The sequence below is a fragment of the Mustela nivalis genome (assembly GCF_964662115.1).
Source record: "Mustela nivalis genome assembly, chromosome: 8".
Lineage (NCBI taxonomy): Eukaryota > Metazoa > Chordata > Mammalia > Carnivora > Mustelidae > Mustela > Mustela nivalis.
This window is the reverse complement of record NC_139027.1, coordinates 50,871,340-50,898,477: the sequence shown is the minus strand read 5'-3', so window position 1 is coordinate 50,898,477 and position 27,138 is coordinate 50,871,340. Positions and strand designations below refer to the sequence as shown.

The following is a 27,138-nucleotide window of genomic DNA, read 5'->3' as shown; positions in this document are numbered from 1 at the left end:
ATTAAAACATGGACAGAAGATACAAACAGACATTTCTCGAAAGTCATGGGGATGGCCAACAGACACAGGAAACAGTGTTCAACATCACTCATCCTCAGGGAAATGCAAATCAAAACCACAATGAGGTATTACCTCACACCTCTCAGAATGCCTAGAATCAAAAACACAAGAAACAATACGTGTTGGCAAGAATATAGAGAATGCACTGTTGGTAAAAATGCAAACTGGTGCAGCCACTGTGGAAAACAGAATGGAGTTTCCTCAAAAAATTAAAAATAGAATTACCAAATGAGCCAGTAATTGCACTATTGGGTCCATTTATCCAAAGAATACAAAAAGACTAATTCAAAAAGATATATGCAACCCATGTATAATGAAGCATTATTTACAACAGCCAAATTATGGAAGCAGCCCAACTGTCCATCAATAGATCAATGGATAAAGAAGATGTGGTGCATATACACAATGTAATATGACTCAACCATAAAAAAGAATAAAACCTTGCCATTTGCAACAACATGGATGGAGCTAGAGAATGTAATGTTTAATGAAATAAGTTGGAGAAAGACAAATACCATAGGATTCCACTTATATGTGGAATTTAAGAAACAAATGAACCAAAAAAAAAAAAAAAAAAGAGACAAACCAAAAACCAGATGCTTAATTACAGAGAATGAACTGATGGTTACCAGAAGAGAGGTGGGTAGGGGGATGGGTGAAAGAGGTGATGAGGATTAGAGTGCATTTATCATGATGAGTGCTGAGAAAGGCATAGAATTGTTGAACCACTACATTGTATATCTGAAACGAATATAACACTGCATGTTAACTATAATGGAATTAAATTTTTAAAAAATAAATCCTTTATCTTTGCTATTTATATTCTTAATTCCATTTTCCAATTTGTCTTACAGCATTATCTTTTTCTCCCCCCCAGTGCAGTAATTGGGAAGACAGAGTTATAACAAACTTTTTTTTCTCCCCCCCAGTGCAGTAATTGGGAAGACAGAGTTATAACAAACTTTTAGAATAGATACCTCCCATAAGATCTACAACTATGTTGGATCGAACATAAGTATTTGTTAACTAAATAAGAACAATACAAGGTCAAAATTACTCCCAATCCAGGCCTTGATCTAAAATTATCTTCACTATTAATATAATTTTTAATATGTTTTTATAGTTACTATGCTGGATGACCTCTAAACATTATACACACACCGTGTCATATTATTCACCAAGTTATTCCTCAATGTGATGCTAGCACACAGAAGAGGGAGCACAGGAATCTCAGGGTTGGGAGACTCAGAGTTCTAGTCTAACCTTTTTTCCCATGAATGTATTATCTTTACAACATTACACTAAAAATCATCTGTTCTCTCTTCTAATGTCGACCGTGAATTACTAGGTCATGCTTTATTTAATTTTCCTCTCTCTAACTTCTACTTGTTAGATCCATTCAAAACAGGTCTAATCCAAGTTCTATGCAACCACTTTTTCAAGCATTTGGCTTTCCCATTTCTAGAAGAAGAAACAGAGGGCTACTCGGTATCCAAATTTTACTCTAAATAAAAGGCTGCAAATTAATAGTAAGAGTCAGTAACAAACTCACTCTACTCTTTGGAAAATTAATAAATAGACAAAATGAGCTCTCCAGAAAATTGTGCCAAGTTCCCCAGTATTCACACACCCTAGTAAACAGGGTAAAAGAGACTCTAAGGAGACCCGAAGAAGAAAGGGAAAAGAAGCTAAACTCTGATATTTAGATAAGATCACTTTCTCAGAAGGCCTCCCAGGTTTTTGGACCAGAAGCACTTAAGCCAAATATCTGCTCAGTCTCCTTAGAGGTATCAGAGACAGCCTGGCAGGTCTACCAGAGGGCCCCGAAAGGCACAGTACAGTATTTCTGTACTGTGAAGTGTACAGAGCCATTAAAAGTTAATCACACGACTTTGACATGATTAAAAAAAAGTAGAGGAATTAAACAGTTGGAGAGATTACTTGTTAACCTGTGGTAAAACAGTATCAAGGTGAGTCATAGACAAGTTACCCATAAAGACATTAGCATTTGGTAGTCTTCGGTTAGTGCTAGTTTTTCACAAAAAGCAGGTCAAATGTTATATAACGTAATTAAAGGAATTCATCAAATCAGACGAAAGGTCAGTGGACATTCCTCATGACTTTCTGCAGTTCTCATCAGTAATACAATTGTGCCAGTTCTGGCAAACTTGCCTCAAGGGCATAAAATAGGTGTGATTAGGTCTAATCATAGCTGTATTAGTTGCAGTAGCCTGGGGCCATGAACTAGCATCTGGGCTGAAATAGCACTGGAGTGTGGAGCATTACGACTGAAACTCAACATGCTATAAAACTCATGCTCATTAGACTCAGACCCTGCCCTACACCTGGGAGCCAGGTTCCACCAGGAAGGTAAAGAGATAAACAAAAAACACTGGAAGGATCCCCACGGGCCACTGTTAAAGGAAAGGGAAACCCTAAAGAAAGAGCGCAATTAAATGTCCCCTCAGGAACTGACATTTCTTATTTCCTTTACCACCTATGAGGTAGCAAATCAACACTGTTCCTTTTAACAATGAAATAACTAATGTCTCTTGTACATATTATAGAAGAATTTTTAAGTTTTAATCATAATAATATCTACACATAAGATTTAACATTACCTGTTATAAATATTATAGCTGGTATCTATTAAGTGCTTACTACATGTAGACTATGTTGTTATTTACTACGTATAGAGGTTGATGATTTTAAGATAATCTGGAATAATTCAATTCCTGAAATAAAAAACTCTTCTAGGCTTATAACAGTTAATGAAAAAATATCTGTGATCTAGAATCTAACATATAAACACTTGAGATTTACTTTCATAATCTTTCCCTTTCTCTTTCCAACATACCAGTTAATATCATGAAAGCATCAAGTTACCTGCAATGTTTGAATCATAAATAAAAGTATACTGAAGCCATTTAATTTAAAAAATGGAGACTTATAAGGAGTAGAGATCACAAACACCAACACTACAGAATGGACAACTCCATTCCGCTAAGGAAGAAAACAAAAAGACGAGAAATCAGAGGTGTGGCACAGAGAATAGGAAAATGGTAATGTGCTCAATTTGCCATGACCAATATTTCAATTCCTTAGGGAGAAAAAAAGTTTAATTTAAAAAATTATAGTAGAAAACATATATTACCTTCTAAGAAGGTAATATATATCGTCAAAAGACACCAGTAAAAGAGTAAAAAGGCAAGCTAAAACCTCAGAAAAAATGTTTGTGATACATACATCCTGTAAAGGACTCCTAATCACAAGAGTCGCTCTCAAAGTGTCACCTGCAGAGGCCTGAGGGACCTTTGGACCCCTCTCAAGGTGTCCACCTTGACATAAACATATGTCAGTTTCATTTAAGAATGAACTTAATAATGCAGTAAAAGTTATTAATTTTATTAAATCTCAACTCTTCAGTAGATCTTTCTGATATTCTGTGAGACAAACTGGGAAGTATGCCTACAACATTTATGCTGCATAGCAAAGTATGATAACTGTCTCAAGGAAATGCATTTGTGTCATTGTTTGGGTTGCAAGCTGAACTAGCCCAGTCTTCATGGAACGCCCTTTTCACTTGAAAGATAGCTGACAGACAAATTACGGTTATTCATGCTTGGGTTTTGGTAGGCATTTTCTTCGAGATGATTGAAATGAGCCTGCCACTTTAAAGAGAACAACTGACAGTTAGTTGCCAGTGACACAAGTCAAGCTTAGAAGCAAAATTTCCAATTTTAGAAAACTAGTATCTGCCACCATGATATAGCTTCCCAATACTTAAAAGACTGTTTAAATGAGACTGGTGGAATATTACTGAGTGCGGGATGGGCTTTTTGATACTAAAAAGTGTCAACATTGGGAAGAGCTGCATAACTAGGTGAGATGATATATCCGTGATACTACAAAATCACAGACAGGTAAAAGATCTATTTAAAAACAAAATCGATTGGGACGCCTGGGTGGCTCAGTTGGTTAAGCAGCTGCCTTCGGCTCAGGTCATGATCCCAGCATCCTGGGATCGAGTCCCACATCGGGCTCCTTGCTCCGCAGGGAGCCTGCTTCTCCCTCTGACTCTGCCTTCCACTCTGTCTGCCTGTGCTCACTCTCACTCTCTCTCTTACAAATAAATAAATAAAATCTTAAAAAATAATAATAATAAAAAAATAATAAAATAAATAAAAACAAAATCGATTAATGAACTTCAAGGTAACAGACTATGAAAAATTCATTGATAAGGCTTCAGATTCTATATTACAACTAACCTTTACAAAACTATCAGGTGTCAAGTATTGCTGTAATATCTAAGAATATGAACAATAATCCGAAAAACCTCCTTTATCCAACATATCTGCAAGGCCAGATTTTCTCATATACTTTAAACAAAACAACTTATCACAACAGACTGATACAGAAGCAGATTTGAAATATCTGACATTCTTCTATGAAGCCAGACATTAAAGTTGTATAAACTATAAAATAATGCCATTTCTCTCACTAAATTTGTTTTGTTTTGGAACCCAGAGCTAGTTTTTTTGAAAAACATATTATTCAGGTTAACAGATAATGAGTATATTATTGTTATTTTAAAATTACTCAGTCTCAATTTCAAATATGATAAATATTGATGGCTTTGAAATCCTCAGTAACTTTTACTTTTTTTTTTTTTTTTTAGAGAAAGGTTGGGGATGAGGAGGGAAAGAGGGACAATGAGAGGGAGAATCCACACTGGGCGTGAAGCCTGATATAGGACTCCATCTCATGACCCTGAGGTCATGACCTGAGCTAAAATCAAGAGGCTGAAGCTTAACTAAGCCACCCAGAGCCATCGAAAGCCATCAAAAACTTTTAATAATGTAAAGAGTCTGAAGACTGAGAAGTTTGAGTTTCACTATATTAGCTTCCTATTTGCTCTTATAGCAAATAACCAAAAATTTAGTGGCTTAAAACAATACAGATTTATTATCTTACAGTTCTGGGGGTTCGATGTCCAAAATAGGTCTTATTAAAATGAAAGCAACATTCCTTCTGAAGGGTCCAGGAAGGGGAAAACCTGCTCCTTGCTTTTTTCAACTTCTAGAGGCTTCTCACATTCCTTGGCTCCTGGCTACATCACTCTGACTTTTGTTTCTGTCATTACAGAAATGACCATTGAGATTATATTGATGAATCTATATTACTTTTATATGCAATGGATATACCTCACTATTGTAATACTGAGCCTAAGAAATGACACAAAAGAGTATATACTCTATCATTCCACCAACTGGCAAACCAAGCTATGGTATTAAAAGTATAGATAGGGGCATCTGGGTTGCTCAGTCAGTTAAGCATCTGCCTTTGGCTCAGGTCATGATCCCCGGGGCCTGGGATCCAGCAAGTTGGGCTCGCTGCTCAATGGAGAGCTTGGTTCTCCCTCTCCCTCTCCCCATGTTTGTGCGCTCCCTCTTTCTCTCTCTTTCACTCTCTCCCAAATAAATAAAATCTTTTAAAAAAGAAAATAAATAAAAGTATGGGTAACGATTACCTTCAGGAAGAAAGGGACAGATTTGATGGGGGAAAGGCTAAAAAGGTCTTCTGGGAAACTGATGATGTTCTGTTTCTTGATCTGCATGCTGAAAACACAAGACTATCTATTTTGTGAACATTCTTTAAACTATATGTAATTTGTTTATTTTTCTATGTTTGTTATTCTTCAATTCAAAAACAAATAGCAGGGCACCTGGGTGGCTCAGTTGGCTAAAGGTCTACCTTCGGGTCAGGTCATTATCTCAGGGTCCTGGGATGGAGCCGCACATTGGGCTCCCTGCTCAACAGGAAGTCTGCCTCTCACTCTCCCTCTGTGCTCACTCTCTCTCTCAAATTAAAAAAAAAAATCTTTAAAAAATATAGAAAAAATAAAATATAAAAACAAACAACAAGTGAAGTGATTCCCTTTTCTAAAAGATAAACTATTTAAAAAAAGAATACATTTTTCCAGGGGCCTCTTAACTAAAAAAATGAGACACAGGGGTCACATACCCGTTTTACAACAGAGAAATATAGACATGACCAACATGACACCAAAAATGTAATTCTAAAGAAAATCCTCAAATTGTATACAGCTCTAGTCAGACACTAGGTTCACATGTAGGAAAAAACAGGCACAGAAGAAAATTATCTTTAAAAGGAGTTTAGTTCGACTGCTTGAAATTGTAGAATTAGGATCTGTCTATTGAAAGACAGCTTCCTTATGAGTTCAGCTCAGGTCATGATCTCAAAGGTCTTCCTATGGAGCCCTGACCTGGGAGCCTGCTTGAAATTCTTCCCCTCCCTCCCTCTGCCCCTCCCCCTAATTGCACACACCCTCTCTCTCAAAACAGCTTTCTGTCTTCAGGTCCTTGTCACCTCTTGATCCTAGCACTACCTTCCAAAGGAGTTCTCAAGATACACATCGATTAAAGGAAACTTAAAATAAAAATAATAAACAGCACCTACCAAAACAGAACAAAATAAACATATACAAACACAGAACTTAAAACTTCCTTGCTTTGTTACTTTGACAACCACTCTAAGTATTGACAAAATTCTCCATCCTGGAACAGTTAAAGATAGTAAATCATTTATTTTCAGAAATACTGTAAAGGCAATCAGATCATCCTAAATGAAATACAATTAACAAGTGTATATTCTAAACAGAAACTCTTTTTAAAAATAGAATGTATTCGGAGCGCCTGGGTGGCTTGCACCTGGATGGCTCAGTGGGTTAAAGCCTCTGCCTTCTGCTCAGGTCGAGATCCCAGGGTCCTGGGATGGAGCCCGGCATCAGGCTCTCTGCTCAGCAGGGAGCCTGCTTCCCTTCCTCTTTTTCTGCCTGCCTCTCTGCCTACTTGTGATCTCTGTCAAATAAATAAAGTACACTCTTAAAAAAAAAAGTCGTAACAGGGTCTGGACCTCATCTAGTCAGGGAGCTAAAGCAACAAGCCTGCAGTTGCTAATGCAAAGTAGGAGGGGTCCCCAGGGGCAAGTATGCACTGTGTCTGATTTCCAATAATGTCTGTTATTTGTTTGGAGAAGTTCAAGTACTTACTAAACCATATTAAAACTGTGGCTATAAACCACTATGAAAGTATTACAGAACAGTGGCATGTACCAGATTCCTGTTCAGTGAACTGTGAACTCCTCACCCCACAACATGTGCACTGAATGTGCTCAAGTATTTTGGCACCAATCCTCAGGCTCAAATTTGCCATCTTGTCAAAGAAGTAAAAATGTAATTTAGAATGACCTAACTGCCATATTCCCAAGTAGAAGTATTTTCTTCCTTGTGAACTTGAATACCTTTTCAGTGTTTTCCCAACTTAACTCTCAATGAAACAGAACTATAAAGCCAAGTAAATTTATACGAATGAGTTATAATAGAAAAGATGTCCTGTGATGGCAAGCAATCATCTGAGTTGGAAGTCACTGTTCCATGTTCCATGTTCCTGCTAGGCACATCCAATCTCATCATGACATTTACTGGATACTCAGGGCTGGGAGATATATTAAAAAGTCTAAGACATTTTCCTGCAAAGAACTTGTAACCTGAGAGATGATAAAGGGAATGTATTTTTTAAAAATCCCAAAACCAATCATTTCAGATAACATATCTTAAGTTTTAAGTGAAGAATGGAGCCAATACAATCTATAGGAGTTTACAAGAAAGTCAAACCCTTGGGATATGACTTGTGGGGAAGAGGGACACTAGTCCAGAAAGACTTCATTGGGAAAAGAGGCCTTGAATTGCATTTTCAAGGAAAGAAAGACTTGAAAGTGAGAGGAGAAGTCCTTCCAAGGAGAAATTCATGAACAAAAGTCTACAGCTATACATTGGGGAGGGTATGGGCTATGGTGAGTGCTATGAAGTGTGTAAGCCTGACAATTCACACACCTGTCCACCTGGGGCAAATAATACATTATATGTTAATAAAAATAATTAAAAAAAATAGTAAAATGCCCACTTAAAATAAAAAAAAGTCGAGGCGCCTGGGTGGCTCAGTTGGTTAAGCAACTGCCTTCAGCTCAGGTCATGATCCTGGAGTCCTGGGATCGAGTCCCACATCGGGCTCCCTGCTTGGCAGGGAGTCTGCTTCTCCCACTGACCTCTCTCCTCTCATGCTCTCTCTCTCTCTCTCAAATAAATAAATAAAATCTTTAAAAAAAATAAAGTACTTGGCTAAAGTCAAGGGTTTATGTGGAGGAATTACAGGAAATACATGTAATATGAATAAGAACTACCCTAGAAAAAGAACAAATCATTGAAAATTTCTGAGCAAAGGGCATGACAGACACACCAGTGTTTATGAAATACACATCCAAACATAAACCAGCATAAAGAGAAACTCTATTACGTTCTTCCTCTAATGACCACATACCCTCAGTTGTCCTCAGTAGTGACTTATTACTTCTGATCTAATCTTCATCATGCTTTGCCAGTGCCCTTGCCTAGAACTTTGCTAGGATACCTCAGTTCAACAGAACCCCTACAAATTCCAAATCTCCACCTTTTTTAGTCTTTGAAATTTTAGGGAAAAAGCAACTAGTTACTGTAGCAAAAAGACCCTGGGCTTCAGCAGGAGAGGCCTCAACCTAAATCTCTATTCCACCCTATATTGACTTGGGTGATCTTGGCCAGTAATTTGCCTATCTATGCCTAAATTCAGTCTGTAAAAGAGGATTGCTCTAAAGAATGAAATGAGCTAGGGGCACCTGGGTGGCTCAGTGGGTTAAGCCGCTGCCTTAGGCTCAGGTCATGATCTCAGGGTCCTGGGATGGAGTCCCGGCATCAGGCTCTCTGCTCAGCAGGGAGCCCGCTTCCCTCTCTCTCTCTCTCTGCCTGCCTCTCCACCTACTTGTGATTTCTCTCTGTCAAATAAATAAATAAAATCTTTAAAAAAAAAAAAAAGAATGAAATGAGCTAAATGAAGAAGACTGAAATCTTTCAGTATTGCAATTTATGAGCAAAGGGAAGTCTGACCTGGAAGAAGTCCCCCAAAGATCTAAACATTTCTTTCTTTCTTTCTTTCTCTCTTTCTTTCTTTTAAAGATTTTATTTATTTGTCAGAGAGAGAGTGTACAAGCAGGCAGAGGTGGAAAGAGAAGCAGGCTCCCTGCCAAGTAAGGAGCCCCATGAGGGACTCGATCCCAGGACCCTGTGATCATGACCTGAGCCCAAGGCAGTGGCTTATCCCAGTGAGCCACCCAGGCATCACTAAACATTTCTTAATAAAGCAAACAATATAATATGTTTTAAATGCCAATTAACAAAAAAATGATAAAATGGCCATTTTGTAAAGATTAGGAAGCTACACCACAATTATTTACATTTCTATATTTCTTATTGAACATTGTTCCCACTAACATGTTTTTAGAATTTTTACATACTTGTAATCATTTTCGTTAAATTTTCATACTGCTTTTATCATTTAACGTTATGTTATAAATACTCTGCAGTGCAGTTTATTAATATTCATAAAATGAGCTTTAACAAATGCATAATAGTTCCTTGATCAATAGTGTATAGTTTATATAGTCATTTACCTGTATTATAGTTATGGTTGTTTTTAATTATTTGATCCTATAAGCAATGTTGAAATAATTGTTTTGTCCTCAGAGGATACCGAGCTTCCCACTACCTCCAGAACCAATGCAAAAGACTCAGAGAAGTCTCTTCCCATTTGAAAAAGGTATCTGAGACATTAATATCTGAGACAGTAAAGTGAGAGAGAGATTAAAGACAGAGTGATATCCGACATGTTCCCACCGGTACCTCTGATTCTTTTTTTTTTTTTTTAAAGATTTTATTTATTTACTTGACAGAGAGAGATCACAAGTAGGCAGAGAGGCAGGCAGAGAGAGAGGAGGAAGCAGGCTCCCCACTAAGCAGAGACCCGGATGCGGGACTCGATCCCAGGACCCCGAGATCATGACCTGAGCCGAAGGCAGTGGCTTAACCCACTGAGCCACCCAGGTGTCCCGGTACCTCTGATTCTAACTAGTGTATTAGATATGGAGAGCTGGAGCACTTAGTAGTCCTTGAAGCACGAGATTCTCCTCCTTTTCTACCTTATCTCAGCACCAAAAGCAAGATCAGAAGCAGATGCCTCTTGGTATTTGGAATCAAACATTGTTAATCTTTTATTCAGTAATTATGAGAGCAAGAGACCAATATTGAAGAGTTAAAGGACTACTGGCGGGGTACTACCAGATAGATTGGCTGGGGCTGTGGGTAATGGTTTTCGGGAGGACAAGTGCTACCTAACAGCTCAACACACAAAGATGTCTCTACAGAAATATAAACTCCTAAAGGATGTAAGTCACTAATTAAACTCACAACCCCAATACCACAGCAGAGAGCAAATCTGTTGATTTCAAAATACTCTATGTAGCGCCAATGACCAAAATCTTAACAGCACAGAAACAGGGAACATTGATTTCTCAGTAGGCCAAGAAATCATCTGCAAATCTATAATTTGCTGCATCAGAGGGGAGAAAACATCAAAAAAGAAAAAAAATCTTTAGACACTAGCTCTACCTATGTAGTTATTCTGAAGAAAAACTTGGCTGATATCCCGAAGGCTCTGATGCCTTGGGTTCCTTGAGAATACCCAAAACTTCCTGAAGGGTCTGTCTCATTTTATTGCACTTCACTTTCCTTTATGCAGACATACTGGTTTCTTGGTAAATTGCATGTTCAAGGCCGTGGAGGAAGTAACTGAAGATCTGGTGGAAATAGCAAAAGAACTAGAATGAGAAGTGAAGCCTGAAGATGGGATTGAATTATTGGGATCTCATGATAAAACTTGAACAAATGAGTCATTTCTTACAGGTGCATGAAGAAAGTGATTTCTTGAGATGGAACCTACTCTTGGTGAAGACGCTGTGAAGACTGTTGAAATGACAACAAATCACTCAGTAGAACATTACATAAACGGAGTGGATAAAGCAGTGACAGGATTGGAGAGGATTGATCCCAATCTTGAAAGAGGTCCTGCTGTGGGCAAAATGTTATCAAAGAGCATCATATGCTACAGAGAAATTATTCTTGAGAAAGAAAGACAATCAACGCAGCAAACTTCATCGTCTTACTTGTAAAACCTTGCCACAGCCACCCTGACCTTCAGAAACCTTCACCCTGATCTGTCATCATCATCAAGACAGGACCCTCCACCAGCAAAAAGATTATAACTCATTAAAAGTTCAAAGATGATGGTAAGCACTTTTTAGCAATAAAACATTTTTCAAATAAGTTATGTATATTGGCATCTTAAACATAATGTTACTGTATACTTAATAGATTATAGTATAGTGTAAACATAACCTACATACACTGGGGAAACCAAAAAAAATTATTTGACTTGCTTAATTGCGATATTTGATTTATTGCTGTGGTCTGGAACCCAACCCACAATATCTCCAAGGCACCCCTATATTTTGTTCAAGAGAAAACTATAGGGATTAGGATGATTTAGAGAAGTGTTATTACCATTAGATGAGAGAATTTCCACATGAGATGTCAGCTAAGGGAACGAGGTGAGGTTAGAAACAGGCAACCTATTTTTAAGATTAAAATTCTGTCACTTGAAAAACAGTAATTTTTTTAACTGGATAAGTTTAAGGGAATATGGAAGGAGAAGTACCCAACTGGAATTTTAACCCAAACTAACTTTAGGTCTTTATATCAGAATAATACTTTGTGAGTTTGCTTTTTAATAATTAAGTGATTACTTTTAATGATATACATGATCCAGAAATGGCTCCCAATCCCTAGGTAAGAATTCACTTAATTTTATTATTCAGAAGAAGTAAACTTATCTTGCCCTTTTTCATGGAAGGTTCTGTGCCACACACACACAGACAGAGATGATTCAAGCAAGGTCTCTATCTATCCACAGTTTGTAGCTAGAAATCAATCAGTAGGCACAGTGGTATAATGGAAAATTTTTTAAAGCAAGGAAATCTGTTTAAATCCTGACCCAGCCACCTATTTGTTGTATCTCTTACAAGTTACATAACTTCCTTGAGTTCATGTTCTCATTACTAAAATATACTACTGCTCATCTGACTGAGGTATCCTGAGTCCTCTTAGTTGGGATGACATGTAACACAAGTAAAACATCTAGAACACAGTAGGTACTTCTAAATTACCACATTTCCCTTTCCAGACATAACCACACATATCAGTAACACATCCCACCCAAGGCAGGATTTGATTAGTGCCATATAATAAGTACTACAAAAAAGAAAGATGTCACCTCTGGTTAGGAGAACTGGAGAAGACTTAGGGAAGGTGTGGGATTTGAAATGATCCTTGAAGGATGGGTGAGAGTTCAACACAAATAGTTAAAGTAGACAAAAGGGTTTCACAACACCAAAGGCAGAAAGCAGTTAAGACTTTTGTTTGTCTAACATGAAGTATATGATTTTCCCACCAGTAGAGTTTTGACCTTTCTTGCAAATCTATACTGTAAGCAATTTGGGGATTTTTCCTTTTTTTGGTCTACTTTGAGCTGCCTTTGCTACCTAAACACTATAACCTCTCAGTGTTGAGCAGGTTGATTGTATTATCCAGAATCAAAGTTAGAGGTAACACCCAGCCCTAAATCCTCAGTATTGCTTCCACAAATGCCATGCTTCTGTGTAGCCTCGTGTAGAGAGTTTCTTTCTGAAGGTGACAAAGAGCATTACTTCAGTTTGGAAGGAATATGTTGGGCAAAGAGAAAATTGAGACACAGATGAAATGGAGGTCATATGAATGGAAAGTCTTGATGGTCACAGAGAAGATTTTATACTTAATGGGAGGCATTGACACTTTGTAAGTACCAGAATCATTTGGTTAGTCCTGAAATGACAGCAGTTCACAGATTTAAATGCAGTGCTAAGAGAAATGCGTAGAAAGAATTTCAGGAACTTAAATATAGAAAATGACTTTCCCTTAAAGATGGCCCATCACGTAACTGCCCGAGAAGGAAGGCCAAGGACAGGTATCACTGTACTTTTAGACCAAGACGCTAAGGCAAACCAAAATGGGTTAAAAGAGATCTTGATCCAGGTCATATAAATTAATATTAATAGCAGACAGAGAAAACAAAGTCAGGATTCCCTCCTCTGGGCCCGTTACTTGAGACAGCATTTCCTCTCTCTCATGCATTTCTGAAAGATAATTATTAGGATAACAAGGATAAATTCTCAAAAGTATGCTATGATGCTGAGCAGGCAAAATGGGTAGCTGTGGATGCAACACTGTCAGAAAACTGGGGTTGTGAACCAGCTTGTGGACTTACCTCACCTCTTTTTTTTTTTTTTTTAATTTGTACCATTTATTTTTTAAAATAAACTTGTCGTTTTGGTATAATTTTAAATTTACAGGGAAGTTGTGAAGATGGTACAGAAGGTATATCCCACTTCTTAAAGGACAAGGCAACACTTTAGAATTCGAACTCTGGAAAACCTTATTATTACAATCATTTCTGGGTGCCTCGTAAACACAGGGAGGCCACCTTGGTCATCAAAACTTCAAGAGGAAATTAGCTGCAAACTTCAATAATTTTCCCCCTGACCATTCAGTCAGTGTTCAGTGAAATATAATCTAGAACATCCACCATTCACACACACTTTCTCTCTCTCTCTCTCACATACACACTCCCACACACTGCCTTGTCCCTTTCGTTATGTTGCTAGTGTGGTGACAAAACCTCCTGAGAACTGAGAAAACCTGGGGATTTCAAAATATAATGTAACAAGGGTTTTTCTTTACAGTTCTTGCCATATATGTATTTCCTATTATTCAATCTCCCTTTGACAAGAAAGTCCCTCTTGTTAGGGAATTAAAATATGGAAAGAAATATTCATATTAATTCATTTAATCAAAAAACAAAAGATTTGTTTTTGTTTTTTTCTCAGAATTAGCTCCTTCCTCTCTCATCTTTCACCATTAGTGCACAAGAGCAAATCTCAGACACATATCTCTTTGCATAATCCATTTTACCACTACGAGCTTCCATGAAGACACTATCTAGCATGCCAGGGAACACAAACACAAAGGCTGGGCAGTCTCTTTTGCTAACTGTAAAAACCAGAAGGAGGTACAGTTTTTAGAAGCCATACCAATTTGTTTTAGAGAATCGGTTGGTGAATATAAATGCTTTTTGAAACAGTGGCTTCAGCAAGAAACTCTCTATACTAGGCTACACAGAAACATGGCATTTGTGGAAGCAATACTGAGGATTTAGGGCTGCGAGCTACCTCTGACTTTGATCAACCTGCTCAAGACCAAGAGGTTATAGCATTTAGGTAGCAAAGGCAGCTCAAAGTAGACCAAAAAAAAAAAAAAAAAAAAAAAAAAAGGAAAAATCCCCAACAAATTTCTTACAGTATAGACCTACAAGAAAGGTCAAAACTCTACTGGTGGGAAAATCATATATTTCATGTTAGACAAACAAAAGTCTCATTAAAAGTACTGCTTCTAAATGGCCAGGACATTAAAGTAAGTATGGGGGGGGGGGACATATGATAGCTATTGTATATATAGGAACCAATGTATTATATGACATGTATAAACAGTCACACTTACTATGATGTCATTTTTTATATTTTAAGAACAGAAAAAAAACAGGGAAGATGAATATAGGGAACACCTGTCCAGCATAACTTCAAATTTGAACTACTATATTTTATTTCCCATGAATTCCAAAATCTGACTCATTCAAGGAACTATACAATGGTCGGGGAAACATTACAACCAAAACACGATGAGCCATTTTCCTTCCACAAAATGAAACACATTTGTAGAAATCTTTCTTCAATAAGGGTTTTTTTTTTTTAAATATACATTAGTTATCAAAGACAGAATACTCTTGGAACAGAGAATAGTAATTCTAAATATCACCTTCCACTATCCCCAGAACTATAAAAGCAGCAAATGTTTCATGAAAGAAAACATTTTTTTAAACAAAGATAAACAAAAAACAAAACAAAACAAAACAAAAAGTTAGACTAGGATAGTTAAATTAGGGAGTATATAATTCTAGAGTTTTACTGTATGTTATATTGATGATTGATGTGTGTGTGTCTCTATTAATAAAAGTGAGATCACAGAGTATAAAATTATTTTACAATCTGCTTTTCCAATCAAGAAATAATTAACATATTTTAAGTTGATAAATATCCATCTCCACTAATTTAATGAATGGCTGAGATCATAATATGTGAATATATAATAAGTTATTGAGCTAACACATCTGTTACTGGCTTTTAACTATTCCCCCACTACACAAAAGACAATACTATGTTGAACACACTTATATTGAATTGTATGATAAACCCGTGATTATTTCATTAAGATTTCTGAAAGTGGGACTAGATTGCAGGGTCAAAGGTAAGCAAATTTTAAGAGATTTTTGAGGCATTCTGAAAAACTGACCACCAAGAAGAATAAACCAATTTACATACCTTCCAGCAATGTAACAGAATACCTATTTGGGGAAATGTTTCTCATACATATTGAATGTTATTTTCTTACTTACTTTTGGCAAGTTTATAGTCAAGAATATCCCACAATATTAATATACATGTCTTATTACCAGAGTTATACATTTTGCTCATGTTATCATTAGTCTTTTATTTTTCTTCTTTTCCGACTGCCTAAAATACCACATCTGCAAATTTTCCCAATAAGTTGTGCAGTCTTCAAACTGAGTTTGAAACAATGGGTTATATTGTTATATATTAGAGATAATAGCCTTTTGGCATACTTGTCAATTTTGCAGTAAGCTTACATTTTATTTTCTTTATCAACTATTGTTAGGTATCTTACAAAACATTTTATGTGGCCAAATTATTAACCTTTTCCTTAATGATTTCACTCTTTGGTGTCATCCTTATAATGGTGACTTATTTTCAGATTACAGAAATATTTGCTAATATTTTTACTGGCTCTCCCATAACTTCTTTCTTTTTAAAAATGGAAACATGTGGGTGGGAGGACGGGGTAACTGGGTGATGGGCATTAAGGAGGGCACGGGATGTAATGAGCACCGATTGTTATACATAACTGACGAATCACTAAACTCTACCCCTGAAACTAATAATACACTACATGTTAACTAGCTTGAGTTTAGATAAAATCTAAAAAAAAAAAAAAATTTAATAAAATGTAAACATGTGGGACGCCTGGGTGGCTCAGTTGGTTGAGCAGCTGCCTTCGGCTCAGGTCATGATCCCAGCATCCTTGAATCGAGTCCCGCATCGGGCTCCTTGCTCGGCAGGGAGCCTGCTTCTCCCTCTGCCTCTGTCTGCCTGTGCTCGCTCTCTCTCTCTGATAAATAAATAAAATCTTTAAAAAAAAAATGTAAACATGTATTTGATCTAGAATTTATTTTGATATATGAAAACATCTTTTTATCCAAATTAGCAGATAGTAGTGGCCACAGCAATTGCTAATGCCACCTTCATCATATACGAAATTCTTACAGGTACTTTGAACTATTGCTAGATTTTATGTTCTCTTTCTCTAATCTATCAGTCTGTTCTATTGTGAAAAGGGGGGAAAAAGGTTATTTTTGGTTTATAGTAATATTTCTATACTTGATAGGAAAAAACCACACTCAATTTAGTTTTTCTTATTATTTGGCAAATACTGTCCATTTTTGTCTGCAAATAAATCTTAGAATTATTCTGTTAAAATAATCCACCACCATCAAATTCACTTGTTATTCATGGCAATTAGATTAATTTTGGAAAAATTATTTGCAGTATTAAATATTCTCACTTAAAATGCTACATAATAAAGTCTCTTCTAAATTATTCTGTGACATGTTCTGCACATTAGTCCTACATATAACTTGTTAAGTATATTTACAGAGATTTTATAATACAAAATGAATAGGGTATTTTTTTTGGCAATATATTTTCTATGAGGGTATTGCTAACATAAGAGAAGCTGATTTGTTTTCTAAGTGGACAACCTAACCAACTAAAGTCTTACTGATCTTAAGTACTTTTTAGCTGATTTGGGAGGGGTTACCCAACCACACAGCAATAAGCTATGAATAATGATAACATTTATTTTTTTTAACTGTATTTCATAGAACTTCTAAAGCACTAGTAAGTATCTTCACCACACTTTTGATGTAAATGCAAATAAGTGTTTCCAGTGTTTCACTGTTGCTGAATTTCACATAGATGCTCCTTATCACGTTACTAAAATATTATATTGCTTTAATATTAGCAATTTTTTAAAAATCTGGAGTGCAGGCTGGATATCGTGCCATACCTTTTTAGAATTAAAAAAGCTGATCCTTATCTCTTCTACCTGGTAAGTGATAAATTAGATCAAATGATTTTTAAATATCAAACCATCCTTGCATCTCTAGAATGAATCCTACATGGTAGTGGTAAATTATTTTCTTAAAACACTCAGGAAATGACTTGCTAAAATTTATTTATTGGTTCTTTGTTTGCTCTTTTGTACTACTTTTGTCTTGCTTTGGTGTCAGGGTAAAACTAGATGAAATAACCTAGTTTTCTGCAGGCCAATGCTCCCATCAAGCAGAGTAAGAGGCAGTGAAAAATGAAGAGACACCAGACATTTAGGAAGCAATGAGGACGAAAGGGAATAAAGCTGCAAAGAAGGCAGACCTTTTCAAGGTGACCTGAGCCTCTGCAGCCATCCCTGGAAGGATCTGCCCCATGTACACATAGGAAGAGACTAAGAATCTGTGTTAGGTACAGGCAGAGAGTAGCTCCTGGGCTAAAAAAAAAAAAAAAAAAATCACTGAATTATTGTTGCTTCCATGGGGCTGAAGTGCCAAAATTGGAGCTCTGAGGGCCAGTTACCTTCTCAAGACATTTTCTGAATTCTAAAGCTACACACCTAAGGAAAATAAGGGTCTAAGCCATAATCTCTGAAAAGCCAAGTAAGATTTCCCACAGTCTTAGTGTTTCATAGAAAAAGACTGCCTAATGGGAGGATTCATGAGGCTCTAATGTAGGAGCTAAAGATCTTTAGGGAGTGGTGAACTGACACTGACAATCTCCAACCACTTCTTTCCTATAGGCAATGGCTGATCTGGGTAAGCCTCCTTCTCAAGACATTTGCCAAACTGTAAAATTTAAAAAGGAGGCTGAAGAGATAAGGTTTTTATGAAAAGTGGAAAGTTCCATAGTTCTCTTGGTCCCAAAGAGACGACGATGTGCAGGCTCATTAACAGCTCTGAAGACCCACATCCTTGCAACAGGGGCAAATCAAAGGTACACTCCATCTGCAACCCAGGCCAGCCCCAGGTTAGCCCACGATGGGATTAAGACGATGAGGCTCAAACCACAACCTACCTGCCCATACTACATACTTCTTAATGGAAGGGATAAACCAATTCTGCTGGGAAATGTTACCACCTGGAACCTCGACGTGTTTTAAATGAAATGTTTAGGGGCGCCTGGGTGGCTCAGTGGTTAAGCCGCTGCCTTCGGCTCAGGTCATGATCTCAGGGTCCTGGGATCAAGTCCCGCATCGGGCTCTCTGCTCAGCAGGGAGCCTGCTTCCTCCTCTCTCTCTCTCTGTCTGCCTCTCTGCCTACTTGTGATTTCTCTCTGTCAAATAAATAAATAAAATCTTTAAAAAATAAATAAATAAATAAATAAATAAATGCGATGTTTAACACCAACCAAAAAAATCAAAGGAAAAAATAGGATCATATGACTGATAACTAAGAAAAAAAAATCAGAAACAATCCCACCTACATGTAGGGGAATGACGCTTCACCATTAGTGAAAAGACAACTTTAAAATGACTAATTAATATACTCAAGAAAATAGAGAAAAGATGGACAAATTAGATAAAAAGATAGAGAACTTCGCCAGAGAATTTGAGGTTTAAAAAGAAAAAATTAAATGGAGGGATGCCTGAGTGGCTTAGTCTGTTAAGTGTCTGCCTTTGGCTTAGGTCATGATCCCAGGGTACTGAGATCGAGGCCCACATCAGGCTCCTTACCCAAGGGGGAGCCTGCTTCTCCCTCTGCCTACCACTCCCACTCCTTGCACTCACTCTCTCTCTCTCTCTGACAAATAAATAAAATCTTTTAAAAAAATTAAATGGATATTCTAGGACTAAAAGATATATACCTGGAATTCTAACTCTTAAGTTTTCCTTCTACCATGGCATTCACTATGCGTTTGCATGAATTACTTTAGGTGAAGTTAAGAGGAACAGAAACAGACATAATATAACAGACCATTTTCAAAATAAACAAAATGCAAAAGTCAATAAGAAAATGATGGGCGAAGTCTCTAGATCTCACCAAGGCATGATAATTATAGCATGAGCTTTTATATCCTAAAGAGCTTCCCAGTTAGTTAAAGCCCAAAAAGCATCTTTAACCAAACTAGATTTTTAAGAAAACTTTTTTCTACATGATGGGCAATGTAAGAGCAACTGTCACTTACAGGAAGGTGTGTGAATACCGCAAAAGTGCTTCGTAGAAAGGCAATGAGGTCTACTAGATAATCACTAGCTTTGTTGCCCAAATCTCCAGTCATCCAGTCATAGTCGGCCAGCTGTAGAAACTGGTCGATCTTCTGGTTTAAGTTGGTATAAATTTCTTCTTCAGCTGCATGTCTGGCATCCTGTGAAATACAGAATTTTAAAATCATTCATACTTCCAATATAATCAAAAATTTACACTTGGAGACATTAACAGTTACATCCACTAAGGAACAGAATTGGGAATATTAAGTAATACCACAGTCTCCGTCAATTTTTCTTTTTCAAAAGCATAGTAAAGATTTTTTTATTCTGTATCTGCAAGAAAAGCTAATGCTTAGCTTCACCAAATAGAGAATCTACCTTTACTGCCCTCAACTATCTGCATCCTTTTTTACTTTCCTACATTTTTTCAAAACCATATTCACTCTCAGGGTCTTATTCCTGTTCATCCCTTCCAAGATTCCAAGAACTTCCCTTCCTATAATAACCTCTCTACAGCCCCCACTCTCCTCACTTTGCTTAAAGTAAGTATGCTGAAGTTTCAGCTTCATGCTATAAATATTCCCACTAGCTACTATCCTACCTCTCTCGTGTCTCTGTCATCAAGGACATTCAGATTGGTATATGCCGATGTTTCCTGAAATTTGTTCCAAGGAACACCAGATCTGGAAAAATGCTAACACAACAGCACAAGAGTTCCAAGATCAAGTAAGTTTGAGAAATCCTATTTAAGAGAATCAGGATGTACACTAGCATATAAAAAGCTGTAAGAGAAGTATCATGAAACTAACGTTCCAAGAAAAATATTTTCAGGACAAACAGATCTACCTGAACCAGGGCAATTGAGATTCCAATGTTAACCATCTGTCAACATGGTTTGGTCCACAGTAACCCGTAACTTCATGCTACAACGTGCAATATTTAGTATTCAGTCTGATCTTACTTGATCTCTGTTAAATCCTCTCCTAGAACTCTATTTTCCTTTGGCTTTCACAACATAGTTTTCTCCTGGTTTTACTTTTACTTTTCTGGCCTGTAATGCTCCCAATTTCACTGGGTGATTACATCAACTCCTAGAGTTTACACTATCTCTGTCCAAACCTACCCTTGTTAAAGACCCATATATCTTTTTTATGATATTTATTCTTTTTCTTAGAGAGTGATAGCTCGAGTGGAGGGAGGTGAGGTGGGCAGAGGGAGTGAGAGAGAGAATCTTAAGCTGGCTCCCAACTCAGCATGGAGCCCTACATGGGGCTCAGTCTGAGGAGTCTGAGGTCATGACTTGAACCAAAATCAAGAGTCGGATGCTTAACCAACTGAGCCATCCAGGCGGCTCAAAGACTCTTTAAGTCTGATTATTCCTGGGCATCATGACCCACAGAAACTTTAAACACAGTGACTCCAACACTAGATGGATAATCCCCACTCGTCACCTGCCTAGTTCAGTCCAAGGCAGAGATCTAAACAAGATATTGGATTCATTCTTTCCTTTATACTCAGTCACTGTGTCCTGTAAATTCTAATTCCTAAACTTCTGACTCCAATATTCCTCTCTATTTTCATCATTTTAGTGGCTGCATAATTTGTCCATGTATTTACATACTATAATTATAGGCACTGACTATATTTATAAGAACCATATTCCAATGAGCATTTTTGTGGTTAGTTACCTATTTGTATGATAATCTAATATGCTCCTTGAATTCCCATTCTACTGAGTTTTCTTTTCATTAATAAACATTATTCTTACAGAAAAATTGAGCAGAAAGTACATAGCATTCATGTATTCTGCCCCACATATTCCCCTCCCACTGTTTACCCTATATTAAAACTTCATTAGTCGGGTACATCTGTTACAACTCATGAACAAGCATTGATATTTTATTATTAACTAAAATCTATAGTTTGCATTGGGGTTTGGTCTTAGTGTGAAACAGTTCTATGGGTACCAACAAATGTATAATGTCATATATTCACCATTATAGTATCATAGAAATAGCTTCCCTGTCCTACAAATCCACTCAGTTCTACCTATTCGTTCCTCCTTTGCTCACCCCCTGAATCCTGGCAATGACCAACCTTTTTACTTTCTCCGTAACTTTGCCTTTTCCAAAATGTCATATACCTGGAATCTTACAGTATGTAGTTTTCCAGATTGACTTATTTACTTAGCAATGTACATTTAAACTTCCTCCATATCTTTTGATAGCTTGATAGTCCTTTCCTTTTCATCACTGAATAATACTCCATTGTCTGAATGTATCATAGTTTGTTTATCCGTTCACTTATAGGAGGACATGTTGGTAGTTTCCAAGTTTGGTAATCATAATACATCTGCTCTAAACATTTATGTGTAAGGTTTTGTATGGCTTAAGTTTTCAACTCAATTGGATAATACGAAAGAGCATGACTGACTGGTGGATTGTGTGATAAGACTATCTATGTTTAGACTTGAAAGAAACTGATAAACTGTCTTCCAAAATAGCATTACCATTTTGCATTAGCACCAACAATGAATGAAAGTTGTTGCTGCTCCAGCATTTGGTGTTGTCGGTGTTTTGGATTTTAGCGATTGTAACAGTGTGCAGTGGCATCTCACTGTAGTTTTAATTTACAATTCTCTCTCCATTCCTTAATGAGGTATCTGTTCAGATCTTTTGCCTGTTTTTAAATTGGGTTGTTTGTTTTCTTATTGTTGAGCTTTACCAGTTCTTTGTACTCTGTTTTGTAAATACTTTTTCCCTACCTGTGGCATGTCTTTGCATTCTCTTCATGATTGTCTTTCCAAGAGAACAAGTTTTTCATATTAATAAAGTCCAACTTAGCAATATTTCCCTTGATGGATCATGGTTTTGGTGATACATCCAAAAAGTCATAGCCATACCCAATGTAACTGAGATTTTTCCTTTTCCCATATTCTATAAGTTTTATAGTTTTGTGTTTTACATGTAAGTCTATGATCGATTTTGAATTAATTTTGGGGAACAGTAGTATCTGTAATAAGATCTGTAAGACCTGTAATAAAAGTAAAAGTCTAATAAATGTAATAATCTATCTAGACTATTTTCACTTTTTTGCATGTGGATGTCCAGTTGTTCCAACACCATTTACTAAAAAGACTTTCCTTTCTTTTTTTTTTTAATGTTTTATTTTAAACATATATAAGACTTTCCTTTCTTCATTAAATTTACTTTACTTGCAATCAACATTCAGTTGAATATATTAGTGTAGGTCTATTTCTGGGCCCCTTCTTCTGTTCCTTTTATCTATTATCTAGTCTTTTGCCAACCGCACATAGTCTTGATCACTGTTGCTTTATAGTTAAGTCTTGAAGTCAGGCACTGTCAGTCCTGTCAGTCCTCTAACTGACAAGTTACTAGTCTAACTGACAAGTAACTAGTTAGAGGACTTCCTCTAACACTATATTGAAGAAGAACAGGACTAACAGTCCTCTAACACTATATTGAAGAAGAACAGGTCTAACAGTCCTCTAACACTGTTCTTCTTCAATATAGTGTTGGCTATTCTGGGTGTTTTGCCTCCTCATCCATACTTCGGAATCAATTTGTTAATATTCACAAAATGACCAGTGGGGATTTGAAGTTGCATTGAATTTATAGATGCACTTGAGAAGAACTGATATCTTGATAAAATTTTAAGTCTTCCTATACATGAATATGGAACATATTTCCATTTAGTTAGATCTTTTTCTTTGACTTCTTTTCATCAGAATTTTACAAATTTACTCACATAGATCTTGTTTATTTGCTAATTTTATACCCATTTCTCTTTTCTGATGTTAATGTAAATGGCCCTGATGGTTTCCTTTGCTGTGCTGTTTCAATAAGAAAGTGTATGACTTCTGTATATTAACCTTGTATCCTGAGCCTTGCTATATGCACTTATTACTTCCAGTAGTCTTTTTGTTAAATTTTTCATATTTTCTCCCTTTTCCCCTCACCTCTCAGCCCCTGGCAACAACTCTTCTACTCTCTTGTTTCTATGAGTTCAACTATTTTCTTAGATTCCACATATAAGGGATACCATGCAGTTTTGTCATTCTCTGTCTGGCATATTTCATTTAGCAGAATGCCTTATAGGTTTATCCATGTTGTTGCAAATGACAGAATTTCCTTCTAAGATTGGATGATATTCCATTGTGTATATGATGTATGTGTGTGTGCGTGTGCATATATAATTTCTTTATCTATTCATCCACTGATAAACAATTAGGTTGTTTACATATCTTGGCTATTATGAATAATGCTGGAATGAACACAGAACTATAGATAAGTCTTCAAGATGATGATTTCAATTTCTCTGGACATACACCCAGAAATTATATATGGATTGCTGGATGATAAGATACCTCTATTTTTACTTTCTTGAGGAATCTCGAAACTGTCTTCCACAGAAGTTGTAACCAGTTTATATGCCCACCAACAGTCTAAGAGTTCTCTTTTCTCCACACTTTTGTCAGCATTTATCTTTTGTCTTATTAAAAAGTTTGAGATGATATTTCACTGTGGTTTTGATTTGCATTTCCTTGATGGTTAGTGATGCTGAACACCTCTGCATGTATCTATTGGCCATTTGTATGTCTTCTTTGAAAAAAATGTCTATTCACATCCTTTGCTCAGTTTTTACTTGGGTTATTTGGGGGTTTTGCTATTGATATGTATGAGTTCCTTGTATAATCTGGATATTAAACCATTACGGGGATATATGTGGTTTGCACATATTTTCTCACATTCCATCATTTCATTTTGTTGATGGTTTCCTTTGCTGTGCAGAAAAGCGGTAGCTTGATGTAGTCCCATTTGTTCATACTTGCCTTTGTTACCTTTGCTTTGGTGTCAAATACAAAAAAATCAAGGTCAAGATTAATGTCAAACAGCTTACCCCCTATGTTTTCTTCTATGTTTTATGGTTCAGTCTTAGGTTCAAGTCTTTGAGTTGATTTTGGTGGATGATGTAAGATAGAGGTCTGATTTCATTCTTTTGTATAGGGCTGTCCAGTTTTCCCAATACCATTTATTGAAGAGACTATCCCATCCCCATTTTGCGCATTCTTAGCTCCTTTGCTGTAAACTAACTGAGCATATGTGCATTTACTTCTGGGCTCTCTGTTCTGTTCCATTGATCCATGTGTTTGTTTTTATGTGAATACCCAAAATGTTTTGATTATTGTAGGTTTGTAATAAAATTTGACATCAGCAAGCATGATGTCTCTAGTTTTGTTCTTTCTCGATTACTTCAGCTTTTCACAGTCCTTTATCATCCCATTCAATCATTAATATTGTTTTTTCTATTTCTGCAAAAAATACTAATGGTATTTTAATAGAGATTGCATTGAATCTATAAATTACTTTGAGTAGAATGGACATTTTAATATTAATTCTTTCAAAACCATGAACATGGACTACCTTTCTATTTACTTGTGTCTTCTTCAATTATTTTCAACAGGCCTAGTGTTTTCTGTTTTAGAAGGCTATTAACTATTGATTCAATTTCTTCAATAGATATAAAGCTATTCAGATTATCTATTTCTCCTTGTGTGACTTTTGGTAAACTATGTCTTTCAGTGAATTGATTCAATTCATGTCAGTTACCAAACTGTGGGTATAGAGTTGTTCATAATAACCCTAATAATTATTCTTTTAATGTCCATGGAATTAGTAGTGATAGTCCCTCTTTCATTTATGATATTAATAATTTGAGTCTTCTCTCTTTTATTTTTGGTAAGCTTGGCTCAAGGTTTATCAATTTTATTGATCTATGAACCAGCCTTTGGTTTCATTATCTCTTTTGATTTTCTACACCAAAACTATTCATTTCTGCTCTAATTTTTATTCTTTTCTTCTAATTACTTTGGATTTGATTTGCTCTTCTTTTTCTATCTTCTTAAAATAGCTGAGATTATTGATTTTAGAAATATCTTCCTTTTTGGGGTGGCTGGGTGGCTCAGACAGTTAAACATCTGCCATTTCCGCTCAGGGAATGATCCCAGGGTCCTGGGACGGAGTCCCAGGTCAGGCTTCCTGCTCAGGGGGAGTCTACTTCTCCCTCTTTCTCTGCCTATGCAGCCTCCTTGTGTGCTCTCTCCCCCTCAAGTAAAGAAATAAATCTTTAAAAAAAAAGATACTTCATCTTTATATAAAATTAATGCCATAAATTCCTTTCTAAGTACTGCTTTTCATGATGCCACAAATTCTGATAAGTTGAATTTATTTTCAATTAGTTCAAAATACTTTTTAAAAATTATTTATTTGTTTGTTTGTTTATTTATTTATTTATTTATTTGTTTATTTGAGAGAGAGAGAACGAAAGCAAGCACAAGCAGGGGAGAGCAGGCAGAGGGAGAAACAGGCTCCCCACTGAGCAAGGAACCTGATATGGGACTCCATCCCAGAACCTAGAGATCATGACTTGAGCTGAAGGCAGACACTTAACCAAGAGAGCCATTCAGACACCCCTTATTTGAAATACTTTTTAAAAAAAATATTTTATTTATTTATATGACAGAGAGAGATCACAAGTAGGCAGAAAGGCAGGCAGAGAGAGAGGAGGAAGCAGGCTACTTGCTGACCAGAGAGCCCAATGTGGGGCTCAATTCCAGGACCCTGGGATCATGACTTGAGCTGAAGACAGAGGCTTTAACCCACTGAGACACCCAGGCACCCTTTGAAATACTTTTTCTATTTAAGACCTTTTATTTGATTCACATGTTATTTTGAAGTGTGTTGGTTAATCTCCAAATATTCTGGGATTTTAAAGCTATCTGTTATTTATTTCTACAGTTTAATTCCATGTGGAAAGAGCAAGTTTTGTATAATTTCTATTCTTTAAAATTTGTAAAGATGTGTTTATTAGCCAGAATATGGCCTGTTTAGGTGAATCTTCTTACGAGCTTGAGAGGAATGTGTATTCTACAGTTGCTGGATGAACTATTCTACAAATGTCAATTTGATCTAGTTGATTAATACTACAATTCAGTTCAACTACATCCTTTCTGATATTCTGCCTGCTGGATCTGTCAATTACAAACAGATGGGTTTACCAAGATATCTTAGCAGGAAGAGTATTTATATAAAATACCATTTTAGTATCTTTTAAATACTCATGTATTTTTTCTCATTTGATCTACTAACGAAGTTGACAATTGTAAATAATTTTCTACTACTAATCATCCTTGTATTCTTAATGTTACTTTTATTTCTACTTTTTATGTCCTTCTAGATTATGTTTAATAGTCTATTATTTGAGATTTTTACTTCAGTATTTAAATTTAATTGTTCAAATTATCCCTTGTGGCTTCTCTGTTTTTTAAATCATTATATTGACTTTGTACAAATGAACTGAGACAGTTTCCCTTTTTTAACTCTACAATCTGGAATAGTTTAAATTATAGAGAAATTATCTGCTTCATAAAGACCGAAATAAATTCATGGTAAAATCATATGGATCTTGCCCAAATTTTAGAAGTCTTTAATAACTTTTTAATTTCCTTCATAGTTATTAGTTAATTTTCTATGTCTTCATGAATCATTTATCACAATTTTATTATAGATTCT

General features: G+C 36.3%; 1 protein-coding gene across 3 annotated transcripts in view; it reads right to left on the bottom strand.

Moving 5' to 3' along the window:
* The window catches only part of EXOC6B (exocyst complex component 6B), a 604,005-nt gene that overhangs the window by 224,726 nt on the left and 352,141 nt on the right, over positions 1 to 27,138 (bottom strand). For all 3 annotated transcript variants that reach the window (XR_014315086.1, XM_082744029.1, XM_082744030.1), the window contains one exon: positions 19,525 to 19,704. Coding sequence is in view for 2 of the 3 variants with exons in the window: in XM_082744029.1 (XP_082600155.1) it covers positions 19,525 to 19,704 (180 nt within the window). In the remaining variant the exon portion in view is untranslated. The remainder of the gene's footprint in view (positions 1 to 19,524; positions 19,705 to 27,138) is intronic.